The sequence below is a fragment of the Lucilia sericata genome, unplaced genomic scaffold, assembly GCF_015586225.1.
Source record: "Lucilia sericata isolate MDLA Ls3-8-SP2 unplaced genomic scaffold, ASM1558622v1 Contig000994F_arrow, whole genome shotgun sequence".
Lineage (NCBI taxonomy): Eukaryota > Metazoa > Arthropoda > Insecta > Diptera > Calliphoridae > Lucilia > Lucilia sericata.
The window spans coordinates 70001-93279 of NW_023994977.1; the positions used below are offsets into that span (position 1 = coordinate 70001).

At 31.4% G+C, this 23279-nt stretch overlaps 4 protein-coding genes across 6 annotated transcripts in view; 2 read left to right on the forward strand and 2 right to left on the reverse strand.

Annotated features, from left to right (window-relative positions):
• The window catches only part of LOC119609499 (TBC1 domain family member 31), a 26514-nt gene extending 6584 nt beyond the window's left edge, over positions 1 to 19930 (reverse strand). The window contains exons 1-7 of one of the 2 annotated variants that reach the window (XM_037964313.1): positions 19672 to 19930; positions 19493 to 19606; positions 19275 to 19426; positions 16747 to 18836; positions 16500 to 16679; positions 14285 to 14570; positions 12160 to 12385 (exon numbers count right to left, since the gene is read on the reverse strand). In XM_037964313.1, coding sequence (XP_037820241.1) covers positions 14448 to 14570; positions 16500 to 16679; positions 16747 to 18836; positions 19275 to 19426; positions 19493 to 19606; positions 19672 to 19811 — 2799 coding nt within the window. In that variant the 5' untranslated portion in view covers positions 19812 to 19930 and the 3' untranslated portion in view covers positions 12160 to 12385; positions 14285 to 14447. The remainder of the gene's footprint in view (positions 1 to 12159; positions 12386 to 14284; positions 14571 to 16499; positions 16680 to 16746; positions 18837 to 19274; positions 19427 to 19492; positions 19607 to 19671) is intronic. The other variant, XM_037964312.1, reaches the window with a different exon arrangement.
• On the forward strand, positions 8157 to 9991 carry LOC119609503 (cyclic AMP-dependent transcription factor ATF-2). Its single transcript, XM_037964316.1, is given in 9 exon segments — positions 8157 to 8360; positions 8422 to 8732; positions 8734 to 8790; positions 8792 to 9172; positions 9174 to 9314; positions 9316 to 9405; positions 9407 to 9464; positions 9531 to 9646; positions 9648 to 9991. Coding segments are annotated over 9 exon segments (1299 nt in total). The 5' UTR covers positions 8157 to 8272; the 3' UTR covers positions 9705 to 9991.
• On the forward strand, positions 12750 to 14375 carry LOC119609504 (alpha-soluble NSF attachment protein-like). Its single transcript, XM_037964317.1, has one exon. It carries the CDS (start codon positions 12972 to 12974, stop codon positions 13848 to 13850), a length of 879 nt encoding a protein of 292 aa, XP_037820245.1. The 5' UTR covers positions 12750 to 12971; the 3' UTR covers positions 13851 to 14375.
• Positions 19931 to 20350: 420 nt separating the features above from the next.
• On the reverse strand, positions 20351 to 21680 carry LOC119609506 (leptin receptor gene-related protein). Of its 2 annotated transcripts, none has more exons than XM_037964320.1 (3): positions 21458 to 21673; positions 21105 to 21360; positions 20351 to 20786 (listed from the first exon to the last, which is right to left on the reverse strand). In XM_037964320.1, the coding sequence occupies exons 2-3, from the start codon at positions 21339 to 21341 to the stop codon at positions 20670 to 20672; spliced, it is 354 nt and encodes a 117-aa protein (XP_037820248.1). In that variant the 5' UTR covers positions 21342 to 21360; positions 21458 to 21673; the 3' UTR covers positions 20351 to 20669. The 2 variants fall into 2 exon arrangements, with proteins under 2 accessions (XP_037820248.1, XP_037820247.1); XM_037964319.1 differs by having other exon boundaries at positions 20352 to 20786; positions 21555 to 21680.
• Between the last annotated feature and the right edge of the window lie 1599 nt (positions 21681 to 23279).

Genomic DNA, 23279 nt, shown 5'->3' on the forward strand with positions numbered 1-23279 from the left:
CCGATCCATACAAGAGAGTTCTATTCTATTTTCGGTCAGATATTAGTGATGTAAATAGTAAGGAAATGATGAGAATTTCTATCTCAGTTTAAAAAAACTGAGATATTATAGTGTCAATCTTATAAACTTCGAAACTCCGATTCATACAAGAGAGTTGTATTCCTTTTTCAGCCAGATATAAGCGATGTAACTAGTAAGGAAATGAGTAATATTTCTATCTCCATTACTTTATTATTGAAGCATTAACCCAATCTCAAAAAGTGTTCGACTGTAATTGTACGAATATCATCGGCGAAATAGTTGATAGGGTTGGAAGTTTGACAAAGGTTCTTTTTTCTATTCGAAATTATGATCAATCAGTACCTTCGCGAACTAAAACAACAACAACAATTGGGAAAAATGTCTAACTTATTTCCAAATAAGTTTGAAATTTGGATTATCTTTCTCAGCAGGATTCATGCAATTGATCTGTGACGCATTAATTTCGATAATCGTTCGAGTTATTCGTGAGAAAGAAGCAGAAACGTTCGAAAAAAGTATTGAGAAATTGGACGGACTGAATAAACTGCTGTGAAGTCATGTTGAAGGCCTACCAAGCGAATTTTTACGCATTAAGTTCGTTAATTATGGTATGTGGCAGCATCGGAGCTGCTGTTTTAGAAGGATGTTATGTAAATAATAGAGAAATGATTGACAACCTCTAGTCTATTAACGTCTGAGCCATTAGAGAGAAAAAAACCGAACTTATAAAGTTTTGGGAAATTGAACAGACCGATTAGACAGCTGTGAAGTCAGTCGAGATAGTCCCACTAGTGTTAAGATATCTTACAAAGGAAAGATACAACAGTGATTAAACCTGCTGTTTTAGAACGATGTTATGTATATAATAGAGAAACGATTGATAACCTGGAGTCTACTAACGTCCGAGTCATTAGAGAGAAAGAAACCGAAATTGTCAATAAAGTCTTGGGAAATTGAACTGACTGGTTAGACAGCTGTGAGGTCAGTTGAAATGGTCCCACGAGTGTTAAGATATCTTACAAATGAAAGACGATACAACAGTGATTCAACCTTTGACTTTCAGATGTCATAACAAAATATATAAATAAAGGTATTTTAGCGCCGTCATAGCGACTTAAAAACCGGGGTTTTTACAAACTTTAGAACACGATTATCAAATATCATAAGCCAATCAAGCGTCCGGTATGTTCAACTCAATGTGGATATCGATCATAATCTTTCTAAACTTAAAGGTAAAATTATTCAACACCCGTGTAAAATCCATACTTTTGTACGCTAGTAAGACGTCGAATGCATTACCAAGGCATTATACGATGTGCAGGTTGGATTGCGTTAGACCTGGTTGTCTATTTCCTTTATAAACCTAAAGGTAAAATTATTCAACACCTGTGTTAAAGCAGTTCCTTTGTACGCCAGTGAGAAGTGGAACGGGATTAGCACAATGCGCAAGTTTTCGTAAACCAGTGTTTGCGCAGGATTCACCAAAGTCCAATAAAAACTGAAATAATCTTTCTCAATTTTAGATGGATAGGTCAGGGTTACATTGCAAAAGCTGACAACTTAGGGAGAAGAGGTTGTAAACTGCATCCAGAAGAAGACAATAAATTGAAGTATCTAACAGATCTAAATGAAGCGAATTTGTTCCTCGTAATTGGGACATAACAACACTGGACAACTAATGTTTAACCCAGAGACCAAAATATACTTCTCCAAAGGATTGAGATGCACTGATTTCGAATCTGATCTCAGAATTTCTCCATTACATGAAATTTTCGATTATATTTAAGACGTCATAACAGTGTAAAGACATCTTTATTTTATGTCGACTGTAAGTCCAATCTGTCTACTTGCCTAAAATAAAGGCCATATATAAAATACGGAATCTGGAAAATCTAATGCGATGGTGAAATTCCGTGGCTAGAAAAATACACTTTGAACTCTGTTTCTTCACATTCTTTCAAATTTTGTTGAACTGTGTAATTAGGACACAATTTCTATTTGAATCAATAGAAATTCTGAGGCTAGATTCGAATGCAACGTTGCTCAATCCTTTAGGAAAATATACTTTGATCTCTGAGTCTTGACATTTTGTAAATATTGTTGGCCTGTGTAATTAGGAAACCATTTAACCCTGAAGTAATGGACATTTAACTCAATTCACTTCTTTTGAAAACAAATCTCTGGGTTTCGACATTTTAAATTTTGTTGGCCTGTGTTATCATTTGCCCAAACCCCAATTACCTTTGCCCTACTTTACGAACATTACTACTAAGTATAATAACAGCCCACAATGGGTTACTTATCCATTCACTACTGTATAGTATTTACTTATTTATAAATCCTTTAAGCAAATTTCTTGTCTTGAATTTGATATTTTAATTGAAACCTTGTAAATAGAAATAATTGGCTTTTACAATTTCTTAAACACAATAAAAACTTAAACAATTTACAATATGTATGTGTATGTAAATGTCACCAAACTATAATTAATTTGTTTTTACTAAGTTAAGAAAGAAGTGTTTTCTTCTTGGGGGTCAATTAAATAATTTAAATGTTTTTTAAAATAAATTAAATATTTAATACAATATAATAAGAAAATACTCGTAAATATCATGAAATTATACAGAAACACAATGCAGTGTTTGTAAGTTGGCAGTTGTAACTTTTGATTTTTTTTTTTGTAATATAATATGATGATTGCTTGCTGGGTTATTTATTATTTGTGTTTTATATATTGATGACTGTAATTCGTAATGATTGCTAAGATGTAGTTTGTTGTTTTTGTTGCTGCTGCTGCTGTTGTTGATGATGTTGTTGTTATTGTTATTAGTATTGCTGCTAGTGCTCTTGAGATTCAGTTGTTGTTTTTGTTTTGATTTCAATATCCTATTTTATTATGTAGTTTTGTTTTTGTTTTTCACTATTATTCATACACACACACATACACTCACTTGCCTATTCTCATTACTTTTTTTAATTGCACAGCACACAACATACACTCACTTTATATTTGTTGTTGTTATTGTTGTTGTTATTATTTAGAGTTCTACTTCTTCTTGTTATAAGGACGACCAAACGTTTTGTTTTGTCATCGTTTTCTACTGCTGTGTAGCATTGGTTTTTATTATGTTTCATAATTATCGATTAGTGTGGCTCACTGACACACAGTGTACTATGAAAAAAACAAATGTGAAAAGGAATGAATAATAAAAACACAACAACAACAACAAAAAGCACTGAAAAATAGCGATGGCCCACTTGTATATTTTTTCACTTCATTGATTGCGAAAAAAATCAGTTTTCTATTATAGATTTTTATGATTTTTATATGTTAATAATTTTTTCATTAAATTTGGTTGTTTCTAATTCTTTTTAAGTAAATATTATTATTTTTCTCTTAAAATTCCTTTAGTAAACTTTAAAATTTAGCTTTGCTTGTACTTGCTGCCAATATTGATTATTTTATGTTGTAAAAATTTGTTTTTTTAATTTAGAAATCTTGACTGTTATTATCTTTTATTATAACATTATTTTTCAATTTTCTTTCCGAATTTCTTTCATTTATTTTTAATTTCTTTATTTAAATTATTATTTTATGTATAATATTAATATTTTTTTTTTCAAGTTCACTAAATATTTTTCTTAATGAAATTTTCAGATTTTTCACTTTCGGTGTTTAGATGACAACTAAAGGGAAAAATCTTTTCTTCGTTCACCACACACAATCACAAGACGACAAAAGAAAATATTTGGCAGGTGGTTGATGGTAAAAAAAGAGCTTTTGAAAGCTTTTAAGAACACAGAAAAAGCTGGATGAAATATGTTAGGCTGTATTCGAATCTAAAATACCCACCACCGTGGGTTGTATTGTATTATAATTATAGGATTTTCAGTTATATTTATTCTTTATAGGAATGTTAGAGTAGTAGAATGTAGACTAGACTATAGACTGGACTATAGACTGGACTATAGACTAAACTATAGACTAGACTATAGACAAGACTATAGACTAGACTATAGACTAGACTATAGACTAGACTATTGACTCGACTATAGACTCGGCTATAGACTAGACTATTGACTCGGCTATAGACTCGACTATAGACTCGACTATAGACTCGACTATAGACTCGACTATAGACTCGACTATAGACTCGACTATAGACTCGACTATGACTCGACTATAGACTCGACTATAGACTCGACTATAGACTCGACTATAGACTCGACTATAGACTCAACTATAGACTCGACTATAGACTCGACTATAGACTTAACTATAAACTCGACTATAGACTCGACTATAGACTTGACTATAGACTCGACTATAGACTCGACTATAGACTCGATTACAGACTCGACTATAGATTAGACATAATAGTCCATTATCTGGCTAAACTAGGGGCTCTAGGGCAAAAACAATTAAAATCTGTGATCACTTTTGGATTTTTTAGTGAAAACATAAATATCCATTTTTTGGCTAAACTAGAGGTCTTACGACAAAAACAATTAAAATCTGTGATCACTTTTATTTCCCAACAAAAAATCGATTTTTTAGTGATTTTTGAGCGAAAACATAAAAATTCATTTTCTGGCTAAACTAGAGGCCCTACGACAAAAACAATTAAAATCTGTGATCACTTTTATTTCCCACTAAAAATCTATTTTTAAGTGATTTTTGAGTGAAAACATAAAAGTCCATTTTTTGGCTAAACTAAAGGCCCTACGACAAAAACAATTAAAATCTGTGATCACTTTTATTTCCCACTAAAAATCGATTTTTAAGTGATTTTTGAGTGAAAAACATAAAAGTCAATTTTTTGGCTAAACTAGAGGCCCTAGGATAAAAACAATTCAAATCTGTGATCACTTCTATTTCCCACTAAAAATCGATTTTTTAGTTATTTTTGAGTGAAAATATAAAAGTCCATTTTCTGGCTAAATTAGAGGCCCTAGGACAAAAACAATTAAAATCTGTGATCACTATTATTTCCCACTAAAAATCGATTTAGTGATTTTTGAGTGGCTAAATTAGAGGCCCTAGGACAAAAACAATTAAAATCTGTGATCACTTCTATTTCCCAACAAAATCGATTTTTTAGCGATTTTTGAGTGAAAACATAAAGAGTCCATTTTCTGGCTAAACTAAAGGCCCTACGACAAAAACAATTAAAATCTGTGATCACTTTTATTTCCCAACAAAAATCGATTTTTTTAGTGATTTTTGAGTGAAAACATAAAAGTCCATTTTCTGGCTAAACTAAAGGCCCTACGACAAAAACAATTAAAATCTGTGATCATTTTTATTTCCCACCAAAAACTGATTTTTTAGTGATTTTGAGTGAAAACATAAAAATCCATTTTCTGGCTAAACTATAGGCCCTACGACAAAAACAATTAAAATCTGTGATTACTTTTATTTCCCACTAAAAATCGATTTTTTAGTGATTTTTGAGTGAAAACATAAAAGTCCATTTTCTGGCTAAACTGAAAGCCCTAGGACAAAAACAATTAAAAGCTGTGATCATTTTTATTTCCCACCAAAAATTGACTTTTTAGTGAAAACATAAAAGTCCATTTTCTGGCTAAACTAAAGGCCCTAGGACAAAAAACAATTAAAATCTGTGATCACTTCTATTTCCCAACAAACTCCGATTTTTTAGTGATTTTTGAGTGAAAACATAAAAGTCCCATTTTCTGGCTAAACTAAAGGACCTAGGACAAAAACAATTAAAATCTGTGATCACTTCTATTTCGCACTAAAAATCTATTTTTTAGTGATTTTTGAGTGAAAACATAAGATTCCCTTTTTCTGGCTTAACTAAAGGCCCTACGACAAAAACAATTAAAATCTGTGATCACTTTTTAGTGATTTTTGAGTGAAAACATAAAAGTCCATTTTCTGGCTAAACTAAAGGCCCTAGGACAAAACAATTAAAATCTGTGATCACTTCTATTTCCCAACAAAAATCGATTTTTAAGTGATTTTTAGTGAAAACATAAAAGTCCCTTTTCTGGCTAAAACTAAAGGCCCCTAGGACAAAAATAATTAAAATCTGTGGTCACTTCTATTTCCCACTAAAAATCGATTTTAAGTGATTTTTAGTGAAAACATAAAAGTCCATTTTTGGCTAAACTAAAGGCCCTAGGACAAAAAACAATTAAAATCTGTGATCACTTCTATTTCCCACTAAAAATCGATTTTTTTAGTGATTTTTGAGTGAAAACATAAAAGTCCATTTTCTGGCTTAACTAAAGGCCCTACGACAAAAACAATTAAAATCTGTGATCACTATTATTTCCCACTAAAAATCGATTTTTTAGTGATTTTTGAGTAAAAACATAAAAATCCATTTTCTGGCTAAATAGAGGCCCTACGACAAGACCAATTAAAATCTGTGATCACTTCTATTTCCAACAAAAATCGATTTTTTAGCGATTTTTGAGTGAAAACATAAAAGTCCATTTTCTGGCTAAACTAAAGGCCCTACGACAAAAACAATTAAAATCTGTGATCACTTTATTTCCACTAAAAATCGATTTTAAGTGATTTTTTAGTGAAAACATAAAATTCCCTTTTCTGGCTAAACTAAGGCCCTAGGACAAAAACAATTAAAATCTGTGATCACTTCTTTTTCCCACTAAAATCGATTTTTTAGTGATTTTTAGTGAAAACATAAAAGTTCCATTTTCTGGCTAAACTAAAGGCCCTAGGACAAAAACAATTAAAATCTGTGATCACTTCTTTTTCCCACTAAAATCGATTTTTTAGTGAATTTTTGAGTGAAAACATAAAAGTCAATTTTCTGGCTTAACTAAAGGCCCTACGACAAAAACAATTAAAATCTGTGATCACTTCTATTTCCCACTAAAAATCGATTTTTTAGTGATTTTTGAGTGAAACATAAGAGTCCTTTTCTGGCTAAACTAAAGGCCCTACGACAAAACCAATTAAAATCTTGTGATCACTTCTATTTCCCAACAAAAATCGATTTTTTAGTGATTTTTGAGTGAAAACATAAAGTCCATTTTCTGGCTAAACTAAAGGCCCTAGGACAAAAACAATTAAAATCTGTGATCACTTTTATTTCCCACTAAAAATCGATTTTTAGTGATTTTTGAGTGAAAACATAAAAGTCAATTTTCTGGCTAAACTAAAGGCCCTACGACAAAAACAATTAAAATCTGTGATCACTTCTATTTTCCACTAAAAATCGATTTTTTTAGTGATTTTTGAGTGAAAACATAAAAGTCCATTTTTCTGGCTTAAACTAAAGGCCTTACGACAAAAACAATTAAATCTGTGATCACTTATATTTCCCACTAAAAATCGATTTTTTTTAGCGATTTTTGAGTGAAAACATAAAAGTCCATTTTCTGGCTAAACTAAAGGCCCTACGACAAAAACAATTAAAATCTGTGATCACTTTATTTCCCACTAAAAATCGATTTTTTAGTGATTTTTGAGTGAAAACATAAAAGTCCATTTTCTGGCTAAACTAAAGGCCCTACGACAAAAACAATTAAAATCTGTGATCACTTCTATTTCCCACTAAAAATCGATTTTTTAGTGATTTTTGAGTGAAAACATAAAAGTCCATTTTCTGGCTAAACTAAAGGCCCTACGACAAAAACAATTAAAATCTGTGATCACTTCTATTTCCCACTAAAAATCGATTTTTTAGTGATTTTTGAGTGAAAACATAAAAGTCCTTTTCTGGCTAAACTAAAGGCCCTAGGACAAAAACAATTAAATCTGTGATCACTTCTATTTCCCAACAAAATCGATTTTTTAGTGATTTTTGAGTGAAAACATAAAAGTCATTTTCTGGCTAAACTAAAGGCCCTACGACAAAAACAATTAAAATCTGTGATCACTTTTTAGTGATTTTTGAGTGAAAACATAAAAGTCCATTTTCTGGCTAAACTAAAGGCCCTACGACAAAAACAATTAAAATCTGTGATCACTATTTTTCCCAACAAAATTCGATTTTTTAGTGATTTTTAAGTGAAAACATAAAAGTCCATTTTCTGGCTAAATAAATTAATTTTAATGCTAACCTCGTTAAAAGGTTGTTGTCTTGACTACAGCGATCAGCTGTATTAATGACAACAGCTGACAAAGAAACAATCTGGAACTGGAACATACTAACATTTCACTTAAATAGAGTTTTTATTATAATTTTGTATATTTTTAACTTGTTAACAAATTATTAATGAATTTATATTTTTTACTAATTTATTTAATAAAATGAGTTATCACAATGAGGAGGAAGATGAGACAGACAAAGATACGGGCATGTTATTAAATCTAAGCCAAAAGTCGGGCATATTTGTGGGTATGTTGTGAAAACATAGAAAACTAAACATGCTATTAAAATGCTTATATTTATCTTAAAGCTGATCAAACTCCTACACCCACTAGACTCATAAAAAACTGCGAAGAAGTGGGTCTTTTTGAGGATTTAAAAAATGTAAATCCATTCGATGAAACATTTCGCAGAGCCTGTGAACAGAATGTACAACATACACCCAGCAGTCATCAGCAATTTCAGAATGATGAAAATTCTTTACACACGCCACAGGTATTTCCCCAATTCGATACAGCCGTTGAGGGTGGCATAGTAGCGGCTGAAGATTTGACAAAACAAACTCTAGATACTCCTGTGGTTTTAGATGTGGAAAGTGTAGAAAATATTTTAAATGCATCACCAAGCTAGTGTAAAACCCAAAAGTGCTGAGTGTTATGCCAACAAATATAGACCAATAGCTGAAAAAACCTGCTGCTAATACTGTACAACAGTCACACACGGGAATTACATTTTAACCCACTTCCCTACAGTTTATACAACCACAAGTTATAACCGTAACATTTCCAAATCCCACTATAGACTCTATCAATACTACTGCCAAACCAAACCAACAGCAACAGACGCTACAAACAAAGAAATCTTTAACAAAAACTAAACCTCTTATACTGCCCAAACTGTCAAACGACCAATATACATCTACCAAGATTCCACTACTATAACTACTTCTGGTTGTTCTTTCAACCTCCCCAACCCATTCGTCTACTCAGCCGGAGCCTAGCAGTGCCAGTTTAACACCCACATCACAATTACCCATCAAAGAGCGCCTAAAAGCTATTTTAAAGTCAATCTAGTAAAACAAGGCCCGCCGATTGGTCCGATAAATCTTGTAGCAGTAAACATTTGAATAGAAATTCTAAAAGCAATGGTCAACGGGTCTCTAAAGACGATACCATGGAACGTCGGAGAGCAGCTTCAAACCGTTTATCGCCATAAAATGCGCAATGAATACAAAGAGTTGCGTAAACAGAATACCGAACTACAAATTGAAAATAATAAACTCAAAGAGAGAATCAAAACAGTTGGAAATGGAAAATTCCAAATTAAAATCTGCTTCATTACAACCTGTTTTAGGTAAATAACTTCCAAAAATCTTTACTTTCAATTTCCCAATTTTTCATACATTTTATATTTTTTCAGCTTCGTCTTCATTACCTGCCCTTGGAGTACCCGCTCAAATACAAATTCCTGCCTCTACCATACACTTAGTTATGAACATACCCAAATTGGTGGTACCTTGCGGTACTAGCGATTTAAAATCCTAATTCAGCCATGCTGAAAAGTCCTTTAAGTTATAGTTTAGATAAAAAGTAGTCATTTTTTTTTTTAAAACCCATCTTGAGTGTTTTTGTGATAAATTCAGTGTTTTGAGTTACAATTATTTTCAATACAAGTCAGATTTATAGAAATTATTAAAACTTAACAAGATGGCTAGTATTAGGACAAAGCTATTGCTCTTAAAGAAAGTATTTCAAACGAATTTTTATTAGTTTGTACAGTGTTATATTGTAACTAAAATAATTTTAAAATTCTGACTTTTTTGTTTTCAAAACCAGTGTCATTATTAAACATAATTTTAAATTGACCCATAGACCCTTTAAATATTGATATTACAAGAATCACAGTGCCTTATTTTTTTTTAAATTTGTAGTCTTTTAATAAAGTCTGTATATAGAATTTATAATGTTATTGTTAATTATTTTTTTTAATCGGGACAAAATGTTTAACTTTAAAAGATATATGTTTTAAAAATCTATGAACTAGATAAATTTTAAAGAACTTTTAATCTTTACTCTTAAACTGAACTAGAACTGAACTAGAACTAACTAGAACTGAACTAGAACTGAACTAGAACTGAACTAGAACTGAACTAGAACTGAACTAGAACTGAACTAGAACTGAACTAGAACTGAACTAGAACTGAACTAGAACTGAACTAGAACTGAACTAGAACTGAACTAGAACTGAACTAGAACTGAACTAGAACTGAACTAGAACTGAACTAGAACTGAACTAGAACTGAACTAGAACTGAACCAGAACTGAACTAGAACTAGAACTGAACTAAACTGAACTAGAACTGAACTAGAACTGAACTAGAACTGAACTAGAACTGAACTAGAACTGAACTAGAACTGAACTAGAACTGAACTAGAACTGAACTAGAACTTAACTAGAACTGAACTAGAACTGCACTAGAACTGAACTAGAACTGAACTAGAACTGAACTAGAACTGAACTAGAACTGAACTAGAACTGAACTAGAACTGAACTAGAACTGAACTAGAACTGAACTAGAACTGAACTAGAACTGAACTAGAACTGAACTAGAACTGAACTAGAACTGAACTAGAACTGAACTAGAACTGAACTAGAACTGAACTAGAACTGAACTAGAACTGAACTAGAACTGAACTAGAACTGAACTAGAACTGAACTAGAACTGAACTAGAACTGAACTAGAACTGAACTAGAACTGAACTAGAACTGAACTAGAACTGAACTAGAACTGAACTAGAACTGAACTAGAACTGAACTAGAACTGAACTAGAACTGAACTAGAACTGAACTAGAACTGAACTAGAACTGAACTAGAACTGAACTAGAACTGAACTAGAACTGAACTAGAACTGAACTAGAACTGAACTAGAACTGAACTAGAACTGAACTAGAACTGAACTAGAACTGAACTAGAACTGAACTAGAACTGAACTAGAACTGAACTAGAACTGAACTAGAACTGAACTAGAACTGAACTAGAACTGAACTAGAATGAACTAGAACTGAACTAGAACTGAACTAGAACTGAACTGAACTGAACTAGACTGAAACTAGAAGCTGAACTAGAACTGAACTAGAACTGAACTAGAACTGAAACTAGAACTGAACTAGAACCTGAACTAGAACTGAACTAGAAACTGCACTAGAACTGACTAGAATGACTAGAACTGAACTAGAACTGAACTAGAACTGAACTAGAACTGAACTAGAACTGAACTAGAACTGAACTAGAACTGAACTAGAACTGAAACTAGAACTGAACTAGAACTGAACTAGAACTGAACTAGAACTGAACTAGAACTGAACTAGAACTGAACTAGAACTGAACTAGAACTGAACTAGAACTGAACAGAACTGAACTAGAACTGAACTAGAACTGAACTAGAATGAACTAGAACGAACTAGAACTGAACTAGAACTGAACTAGAACTGAACTAGAACTGAACTAGAAACTGACTAGACTACTAGGACTGAACTAGGATGAACTAGAACTGAACTAGAACTGAACTAGAACTGAACTAGAACTGAACTAGAACTGAACTAGAACTGAACTAGAACAGAACTAGAACAGAAACCTACTGAACTAGAACCTGAACTAGAACTGAACTAGAACTGAACTAGAACTGAACTAGAACTGAACTAGAACTGAACTAGAACTGAACTAGAACTGACTAGAACTGAACTAGAACTGAACTAGAACTGAACTAGAACTGAACTAGAACTGAACTAGAACTGAACTAGAACTGAACTAGAACTGAACTAGAAACTGAACTAGAAACTGAACTAGAACTGAAGTAGAACTGAAGTAGAACTGAACTAGAATTGAACTAGAACTGAATTAGAAGAGCTAGAACCGCACTAGAATTACTATATATTATAATCGTTATAAGTATAGATAAAAATCACTTCGAAATTACAAAGATTCATACTTTTTAAATAACAATTATACGTTAACAATCAAACGTTCATTGTGAGCACAATATACTCACGGTTTCATTCACCCAATCACCACTATTTGTTTACCAAATACCAAAATAAACAACTTCAATTCCAGCCTATTCCAGTCGCAACATTCTTTCAGTGTATTTTACGCATGACACATTATGTGTCATATTTTGTTTGTCACAAACGTACACACCACTGCAATGTTTTTCACATTTTCCAAATGGTTCCGCAATAGCGAACTAGAGAACTGAACTAGAATATATTATAAAACTGAAATAGAAATGAATTAGAACTAAACTAGAACTGCAGTATAACTAAATTAGAACTAAACTAGATATCCCAAGAGGAAAAATTTTAATGGATTTCAAAATGTTTTTAATTTTTATTGAAAATGAAATAATTATTATTAATTATAATTATAATTAATTTAAAAATTGTCTGACATTAATTAATTAATGTGAGACAATTTCTAAAAGTATTAAAAACTTTTTAACACTAAAAACAATAAATTCCTAAGAAATGTTTACAAAAACAACAATAATAAACAATTTTGACAACCAGGGCCAAATAGCAAGCTTTAAAAAATTAATCAGCTGTTGTCAGCATTGAGTCTACTTTATAAATTTAGTTTCAAAGGCGCATATACTGTTTGCCACAAACGTACACACAACTGTAATGTGTTTCACTTTTTCCAAATGGTTCCCTATTATTGATTTTCTTTACATTGTGCAAAAATTCTTTAACAGAGCAACGAAAAATTTTCATCTTACTTGCGCTACAAGCAGATAGAAAAATAAAATAAATTAATTGATTTTATTGCTAAAGAAAAAAAAAAAACTATAAACAAACAGATACCATGGGTGATAATGAACAAAAAGCTTTACAATTAATGGCAGATGCCGAAAAAAAATTATCCCAACAAAAGGGTCTATTTAGTTCTCTATTCGGTAATTCAAATAAAGTCGAGGAGGCCATAGAATGTTATCAAAGAGCTGGTAATATGTTTAAAATGTCCAAGAATTGGACTAAGGCGGGTGAGTGTTTCTGTGAGGCAGCCAGTCTGCACCAAAGGGCAGGCAGCCGTCATGATGCGGGTACCAATTTTGTAGATGCCTCAAATTGTTATAAAAAAGTCGATATAGATACGGCCGCATCATGTTTGTTAAAATCAATAGACATTTACACTGATATGGGTCGCTTTACTACGGCTGCCAAACATCATCAGAGTATTGCCGAAATGTATGAGGCCGATCCCAATACCTTAGCTAAAGCCATACAGCATTATGAACAGGCTGCCGACTATTTCAAGGGTGAGGAGTCGGTGTCCTCGGCCAATAAGTGTATGCTTAAAGTGGCTCAGTATGCTGCACAATTGGAGGACTATGAAAAGGCCGTCAATATCTATGAGCAAGTGGCCACCTCATCCTTGGAATCATCATTGCTTAAGCATTGTGCCAAGGAATATTTCTTTAGAGCTGCCTTGTGTCATCTTAGTGTCGATATCTTGAACTGTGAACATGCCTTGGAGAAGTATGTCAATCAATATCCAGCATTCCAGGATTCCCGAGAATATAAACTAGTTAAGACGCTTTGTGAACATTTGGAAGAACAGAATATTGAGGGCTTTACCGAAGCAGTTAAGAACTATGATAGTATTTCTCGTTTGGATCAATGGTATACCACCATACTATTGAGGATTAAAAAAGCCAACGATGAGGATCCCGATTTACGTTAAATTTCTGTAGATTTATTAAGTATAGAAAAAAGGAGTTGTAAGAGAAATAATATCAATTTTGCAATTACAACCAAATATATCCTCCTTTTAAGAATTCCCTCTATAATATCTCTTTAACAACACATTACATACATTAACTAACTAACAAAAACAAAACAAAATAAAAGAAAATATTAGCCAGTAATTGAAAATTGTTTTTTGTCTTTTAAATATAACTAAAATAAAATAAAAAAAAAGAATTATTCGATATTATATAATTATATAAAAAATTAACTTAATAAAATTGCAAAAATAAAATAAAAAAATTAAAGTAAATGAGAAAAATACTTAATATAAATTATATAAATGTATTTATATGTAATTAATCTTAATTCTTCATAATGTTTATCATTAAAAAAAAAAATGAAAAGGAAAAAAAGTATGTATTTACTTACCTAAAAGTGAACGAATTATTCCATGGATAAAATTAATTTAATGATGATGGTAAATTTAAATAAAGAATGCTTTAGACGCTACTAAAAACTTTGATGGGCGTTTTCCTTATTCATTAATTTTATTCACTTTCATGGGAAAGCATTTTATTATTTATTAGTATTTTTATGTGGTAAGCATTTTGAATTCATTTTGTATTTTATCCAATTTATGTTCAATATCATCTAAAAAATGATGACTAGGTGATTGGTTGATATCGCTAGTAGTTTGGGGAGTAGATAAGTAGATCTATAAAAGATTATATTATAAGTGAAATAATGAGAAATTAATTCAAATGATGAAAAAGTGTTAATGAGTAAAGTGAATTAATCTTCAGACATCTAAAGAACTAAATAAAAACTGAACTAGAACTGAGCAATAACTGAAGTATAAATGAGCTAGAAGTAATCTGGAACTTATCTAGAACTGAAGTAGAGCTGAGGTAGAACAGAACTAGAACTCAGCCAGAAGTAAATTAGAACTCAGCCAGAAGTGAATTCGAACTAAACTAGAACTGAACAAGAACAGAACTAGAACTGACTAGAACTGAGCTAAAACTGAACTAGATCTGAACTGGGACTGAACCAGAATCGAACAATAGATCTAGAACTGAACTTAAACTAAACTGGAACTGAACTAAAACTGAACCAAAACTAAACTAGAACTGAACTAGAACTGAACTAGAATTGAACTAGAACTGAACAAGAACTGAACTAGAACTGAACTAGAACTGAACAAGAACTAAACTATAACTGAACTAGAACTGAACTAGAATTGAACTAGAACTGAACTAGAACTGAACTAGAATTGAACTAGAACTGAACTAGAACTGAACTAGAATTGAACTAGAACTGAACTAGAACTGAACTAGAATTGAACTAGAACTGAACTAGAACTAAACTATAACTGAACTATAACTGAAATAGAACTCAACTAAAACTGAACTATAACTGAACTAGAATTGAACTAGAACTGAACTAGAACTGAACTAGAACTGAACTAGAACTGAACTAGAACTGAACTAGAACTGAACTAGAACTGAACTAGAACTGAACTAGAACTGAACTAGAACTGAACTAGAATTGAACTAGAACTGAACTAGAACTAAACTATAACTGAACTATAACTGAAATCGAACTGAACTAGAACTGAACTAAAACTGAACTAGAACTGAACTATAACTGAACTAGAACTGAACTAGAATTGAACTAGAACTAAACTAGAACTAAACTATAACTGAACTATAACTGAAATAGAACTGAACTAGAACTCAACTAAAACTGAACTAGAACTGAACTATAACTGAACTAGAACTGTACTAGAACTGTACTAGAACTGTACTAGAACTGAACTAGAACTGAACTAGAACTGAACTAGAACTGAACTAGAACTGAACTAGAACTGAACTAGAACTGAACTAGAACTGAACTAGAACTGAGACTAGAACTGAACTAGAACGAACTAGAACTGAACTAGAACCTGAACTAGAACCTGAACTAGAACTGAACTAGAACTGAACTAGAACTGAACTAGAACTGAACTAGAACTGAACTAGAACTAGAACTGAACTAGAACTGAACTAGAACTGAACTAGAACTGAACTAGAACTGAACTAGAACTGAACTAGAACTGAACTAGAACTGAACTAGAACTAGAACTGAACTAGAACTGAACTAGAACTGAACTAGAACTGAACTAGAACTGAACTAGAACTGAACTAGAACTGAACTAGAACTGAACTAGAACTGAACTAGAACTGAACTAGAACTGAACTAGAACTGAACTAGAACTGAACTAGAACTGAACTAGAACTGAACTAGAACTGAACTAGAACTGAACTAGAACTGAACTAGAACTGAACTAGAACTGAACTAGAACTGAACTAGAACTGAACTAGAACTGAACTAGAACTGAACTAGAACTGAACTAGAACTGAACTAGAACTAGAACTGAACTAGAACTGAACTAGAACTGAACTAGAACTGAACTAGAACTGAACTAGAACTGAACTAGAACTGAACTAGAACTGAACTAGAACTAGAACTGAACCAGAACTGAACTAGAACTGAACTAGAACTGAACTAGAACTGAACTAGAACTAAAATAGAACTAAAATGGAACTGCAATAGATCTAGTACTGAACTAGAACTGAATAAGTTTTGTTGAAAACATACTTACCATTTTAAGATCATTATCTAACAACTCCTGCTCCTGGCAAAGTGTTTTAATTTCATCATAATATTTACTATTTAAAGGTTGCGTTACAGATTGCTCTAGATATTTTTGAGACATCAACTCCATATCTTGATTATATAATTCCTCTTCGGCCCACATTAAATTTAAATCATTGCGCATACGCTATACAAACAAAATAAATTCTAATTAAGAATAAAAGAAAATTTTCCTTTTCAACAAAGTTCATCACCTCATTTTCTATATGATTTTGTAAGCACTGTAATTCACGTTCTTTTTGTAAAATTGCCTTGCGTTTTGTAGAATCCTGTAGTACAGCCTCTACTTCACCTTTGCGCTGTCGAATTTCTTTTTGATATAACAGCAACATTTTACGCTGGCAATTAAGACGTTCCTCTTCACGTTTTAGTGTGTTCTGATAATACGCCTCAATATCTTTCATTCTTTTGGCATGTTCCTCTTGACGCAAACCATTCTCTAGGCGCTGCATTAGTTTTAATTCTTCCAATTCCAACTCACGCATACGAGCATCCAATGCCGAATGTACGCTTTGTAAATCTTGCACTTTTTCTTCATATTTGTTTAAGCATTTTTGTGGATATTTAAAGAATTTTGGATAAACATTGGGAGGTATGGCTTGGAAAGCTGAAAAGTATCTTTGAGGATGTAGAGCAGCAGGACATTTGTTTAATAATTTGAAAGCTTTAGAAATTAATTTATTAACATCTATGGGATTTTGTTCCTGGAAAAATATTTCTATAACATTTTTATCCGGCAGTCGGATGAGGAGTTCTTTCTGCAGAATGCTATACGAAACCACCACAAAACAAAGAAAGTAAGCAGGAGCTGAGATGGCATTATCCCATAATTGCTGCCACTGGTCCTCGTCTAAAACTTCAGCAAAGGCATTTTTCAGCAAGGACCAAGCAAATATTGTGGCTGTTATTTCTTTCGATTGATAAAATTCATAAAGACCTTGATCAAAGTGCTGCAGAAGATTTGTACATAAACCCAAATAGTTTTTGGGCTCTAGAGGATGATATTCAAAAAATAATTGAAATTGGTTTTGTATTAAAGTGCAGCAAACTTCAAAGGCGGTTAAAGGATTTTGTTGAAACATTTTCACAAAGGGAAATATAAGACCAGGCAATATTTCGCTGTGTGCTAGAACTTTACACCATTGAGCCAGACAAGACCAACATTTGATTAAAGATCTTTTTAAAGTGTTATTTTTTAACTGTATATTTTTCGCCTGCTGGTTAATGGCTGAGGGCACACCCATTTTTAAAAGTTCCTGGTATTGTAAACGATTATGGGGTAATTTCAATAAAGAACACCAGATTAATGCACGATATTTGGCTGGATAACAATGATATTCTTGTAAAATTTGCTGTAAACGTTGAGGTGTTAACAGTTTCTTAAGTTCATCTTGAAATTGACAATCATTTACATTTTCCAGCATTCTAACTGGTTTCTTTTGTTTAAAGGCGTTCCTAAGTAAAGACATACAATTCTTTTGTGATTTTAAAACAGCCAACAAATGTCCCAAGGACCATACATTTAATTCACCCGATATTTGGGATACAGCTAGATACTTGCTATCTAAAGAAATACTAAGATAACGTGAAGATCCCAAATCCACAATTAATTTGTACTCCACTTGCTCACAATCCAATAATACAATCATTTTACGATTTGTCAAACCCACCACATATGAGTCATTAGGTTTAGTCAAAATGGCCAATTGCAGTAAAACAAAATCCTTTAAACGATACAAACGAATCAGTTCAAAGGTATAACAACTTAATGATAATAAAAAATTATCCCAGGTGGATAATATTAAGGAAGTGGCATCATTTCTAAAGGCAAAAGCTGCTATAGAACCATCCGTAAGATTTTTATTATTATATTTAGGAATACATTGGGTTTCCTTGGTTAAAGCTTCCTCCAAAGCAGAATCTAATGAAAATTCTGCTACATCTGTTTGCTCTTGTGTTAGCAATTTTTTATCTCTTAATTTAAGTGGATATACTATGCGCACCACTTCCAAAGTAACACCAGACCATATGTGTAAAGTATCATTGGTAAAGGCTGTCAATATATGTTCGGAATTTGGTAGAAATGAAGCAAATTTTAAAGACATTACAACTTTATCGAAATCCAAACGATAAGAGCAATTGAAGGTATCCAAATCGATGAGTAGTGCTGAACGTCCGGTCCGTATTAGAGCGAGATTTTTAGGTTCTAATGGTTGACCAGGAAATGTTATTTCGCCGATTGGTTCTCCCGAAATTTGAGTTTGTTTAAGAAGATTGGGAATTTCTGGAATAAAAGTTGGACAGTTTTTTATTATTACTACCGATAATAGATCCAAAGCTTCTGAACTAGAGTTGAACTAGAACTGAATTAAAACTAAACTAGAACTGAGGTAGAACTGAACTAAAACTGAACTAGAACTGAACTAGAACTGAACTAGAACTGTACTAGAACTGAACTAGAACTGTACTAGAACTGAACTAGAACTGAACTAGAACTGAACTAGAACTGAACTAGAACTGAACTAGAACTGAACTAGAACTGAACTAGAACTGAACTAGAACTGAACTAGAACTGAGCTAGAACTAAACTAGAACTAAACTAGAACTGAACTAGAACTATATTAGACCCGAACTAGAACGAAACTAGAACTGAATTTGGACTGAACTACTAAACAAACGAACTAAACAATATTAAGTTCGGTATAATTAGCCAAACACTTACCCACATCTAATAGCACAAGAATACCCTCTTTGGTGCCTATTACATATTGGTTATACTCCTTTCTAGAAGCTATAGCCACGCTGGGTTTTTGTACCCTTTCATTGTGGCGCCAGTAGCGTTTGGTAGTAAAATTGAAAACAAAAATACAACCCCTAGTAATAAAACAAAACAATAATAAACACCTGCTTTAAACTAAACAAATAAACAAACATACAAACCTCCTATCAATGGCCAACATCTGTGTTCCACGCATATCGAAACAACAAACATTTAAAACAATACGTAACATTTTATTATTTTCCTTAATTGTATGATGAATAGTTAAAATATTGCTGAAGAATATAACAAACTTTTTAGTGGAAGAAATGAAGGATTTAAGAAATTGTAGGCAACTTACCCACTGTTTTGTTCCTTTAAAGCAAAGGAAGACTTTTTCATTTTTACCGCCATTGCACCTGTTATAGGAATAGTATGTTCGCATTTTGTTTTAGTTGTTGCTTCTGGTTCAAAATTAGTTTCTTCATTATTATTGATCATAATTTTGTTTATTTTTTTTTATTTAAATTTATTAAAATCTATTATTTACAATTAATTTTCCGCTAAAAAACTAAACACACACAAACACAAAGAAAAATGTAAACAATTTGTTTGGATTTATATATACAAAAGCTAATGGGTATGAAAATATTTTACTTCAAGGAAAACTTGGTAGCACCTTTTTCTAGGATCATGAAAATTTGCTCAACCTGAACAAATCAACTTTTTCTAGAACTAAGCTATGAACTTAATGGTAGGGTATCTGAGCAAAGTCTTCCTAACGGTAAGGAATATACATGTTTGTGTGTCATTTTGAGTAAATATTGCTGAGTACAGAAATTTGATTTAGCAGTTAAAGTTAGAAATACGTTATAAATTTAAATGTGTTTTTAAAGTTATGATTTGATTTTATGATTTTATAAGTGGTCATAAAAACTAAAACTTAGAATTTGTATGTTTTTAAACTGTAAAATAAAATTATGTATTTTTTATTTTTTATATTATAACTTGTTTTATTGTATTTTTTATTTTGTTTTTTTTTTTTTTTTTACACCTATGAGATTAAGAATTTATGTTTTTATGTTATAATTTTACTTCTTTAGTTTTATGTTTACCAAAGATGCCTGTTTATTTTATATAAAATCTTCATAATTCGTATTGTAACTTCTTTTTGTTTAATGTACCAAATTTTTGAGTAATACTCGTTTCTACTAGATTGATGTATTTGTATGTATGTTAATATAATTTTGTAAAAATTACTACTGATGATGATACGACTGCCACAATCCAGCAAATATGAACTATAATCACAAGTATCCTACGAGCGCACCATCCATCCGTTCATCAGCTTTCTTCAGTTTAGAACATGCCACCATATGGAGCATCAAATTCATTCTCTTTCATGGCATAACCGAATATAGTTAAATAATTGATAATATTACTGATCAATGTTAATGAACAAGCCATCCAGGTAATCTGTAAATGAAAATTATATTAAAACAAAGAAAAAAGTAAGTTCGGTAAAAGATAGTGATGAAGTCAATGTTTGTATCAATTTTTTTCTATATAGGGACTTATTTCGAAAATATTTATTAAATCAATGGTAATTGGAAACAACATACAAAAATCTCTAACTTCACACCAAGCTGATTAGTATTCAATGAAGGTTTAAGACCAATATCAATACAAACACATAACACCCTCCCCCACTACAGTGCATCATGTTACAATGACGTAATGCTAATATAATGGACAGGGGAGGCAGCAGTCTTCGTAATACCAACAATTACTTACCACTCCACTGTGAGCCAAAACAATAGGCAAAGCAAAAGCACTCAATACCATGCCGGCTGTTAAGAATAGAGCAAATTCTGTTTTAGGATTTGTTTCGGAACCGGGACTCAGCCTTTTAGCTATCAGCATCGGTAAGACGGATAAAATATAAAATAGCAAGACAAAGAAGGGATAGAAAATTTTTGGTTGAGGCACGGCACAGGCCAAAATAAGGAAAGTCATGCCAAGGCACGTCATAAATGCGCAAATTAATAAACTGCAAGTAGAAAACAAAAACATATAATTGTAAAAAACACTTGAAATTCCTAAGATACTGTGTATCTTTAAGAAAATAATAACAAATACAAACTTACGCTTTAGTTATCACACAAAAGTTTGTTCAATATGAAAAGAGAATAAAGGTATTAATTAGCATAATTTGTTAACTTATATTTATCTTGCTTTATTTACCTTTTAGAGCAGCCATTTTTGTAGATTTTTATGCAAAAGAGTAATGTTTTCTTTGTAAAGTTTTCTTTTTCTTTGTATTAATCACCAAAAAGTAAAATTTTTTAGTTTTTCTTCTTTTTATTTTGCAATAAACAATAACAAAGTTAATGGAAAAGAGAAGGGAACAAATATATGAAACATTGACAGGGTGTTTATGTTGAAAATAGACTTATTGGAAACACCCAGTGATAAAAACAACGATAATACATATGTATGCACGTTGTTTATATTAATGAAAACATTTTAAAAATAAATAAATTTACAAATTTTATAATCGATAGATAGATAGATAGATAGATAGATAGATAGATAGATAGATAGATAGATAGATAGATAGATAGATATATAGATAGATAGATAGATAGATAGATAGATAGATAGATAGATAGATAGATAGATAGATAGATAGATAGATAGATAGATAGATAGATAGATAGATAGATAGATAGATAGATAGATAGATAGATAGATAGATAGATAGATAGATAGATAGATAGATAGATAGATAGATAGATAGATAGATAGATAGATAGATAGATAGATAGATATAGATAGATAGATAGATAGATAGATAGATAGATAGATAGATAGATAGATAGATAGATAGATAGATAGATAGATAGATAGATAGATAGATAGGATAGATAGATAGATAGATAGATAGATAGATAGATAGATAGATAGATAGATAGATAGATAGATAGATAGATAGATAGATAGATAGATAGATAGATAGATAGATAGATAGCTAGATAGATAGATAAGATAGATAGGTAGATAGATAGATAGATATATAGATATATAGATAATAGTATAGATATATAGATAGCTATCTAGAATAATAGATATATAGATATATAGATATATAGATATATAGATATAAGATAGATAGATAGATAGATAGATAGATAGCTAGATAGATATATAGATATGATAGATAATAGAGAAGATAGATAGATAGATAGATAGATATATAGATAGATAGATAGTAGATAGATAGCTAGATAGATAGATAGATAGATAGATAGATAGATAGATAGATAGATATAGTAATAGATAGATAGATAGATAGATAAGATAGATTAGATAGATAGATAGATAGATAGATAAGATAGATAGTAGATAGATAGAAGATAGATAGATAGATAGATAGATAGATAGATAGATAGATAGATAGATAGATAGATAGATAGATAGATAGATAGATAGATAGATAGATAGATAGATAGATAGATAGATAGATAGATAGATAGCTAGATGATAGATAGATAGATAGATAGATAGATAGATAGATAGATCGATAGATAGATGATAGATAGATAGATAGACTAGATAATAGATAGATAGATAGATAGATAGTAGATAGATAGATAGATAGATAGATAGATAGATAGATAGATAGATAGATAGATAGATAGATAGATAGATAGTAGATAGATAGATAGATAGATAGATAGATAGATAGATAGATAGATAGATAGATGATAGATAGATAGGATAGATAGATAGATAGATAGATAGATAGATAGATAGATAGATAGATAGATAGATAGATAGATTAGATAGATAGATAGATAGATAGATAGAATAGATTAGATAGATAGATAGATAGCTAGATGATAGATAGATAGATAGCTAGATAGATAGATAGATAGATAGATAGATAGATAGATAGATAGATAGATA

What these genes read in the sequence shown, in the direction of transcription:
- LOC119609504 (XM_037964317.1), top strand. Translation starts at nt 12,972, where the DNA reads ATGGGTGATAATGAACAAAAAGCTTTACAATTAATGGCAGATGCCGAA.
- LOC119609506 (XM_037964320.1), bottom strand. Translation starts at nt 21,341, where the DNA reads ATGACGTGCCTTGGCATGACTTTCCTTATTTTGGCCTGTGCCGTGCCT. An exon ending in TTTTGGCTCACAGTGGAGTG is followed by an intron (nt 20,787 to 21,104) that starts GTAAGTAATTGT and finishes TTTCATTTACAG; the next exon opens with ATTACCTGGATGGCTTGTTC.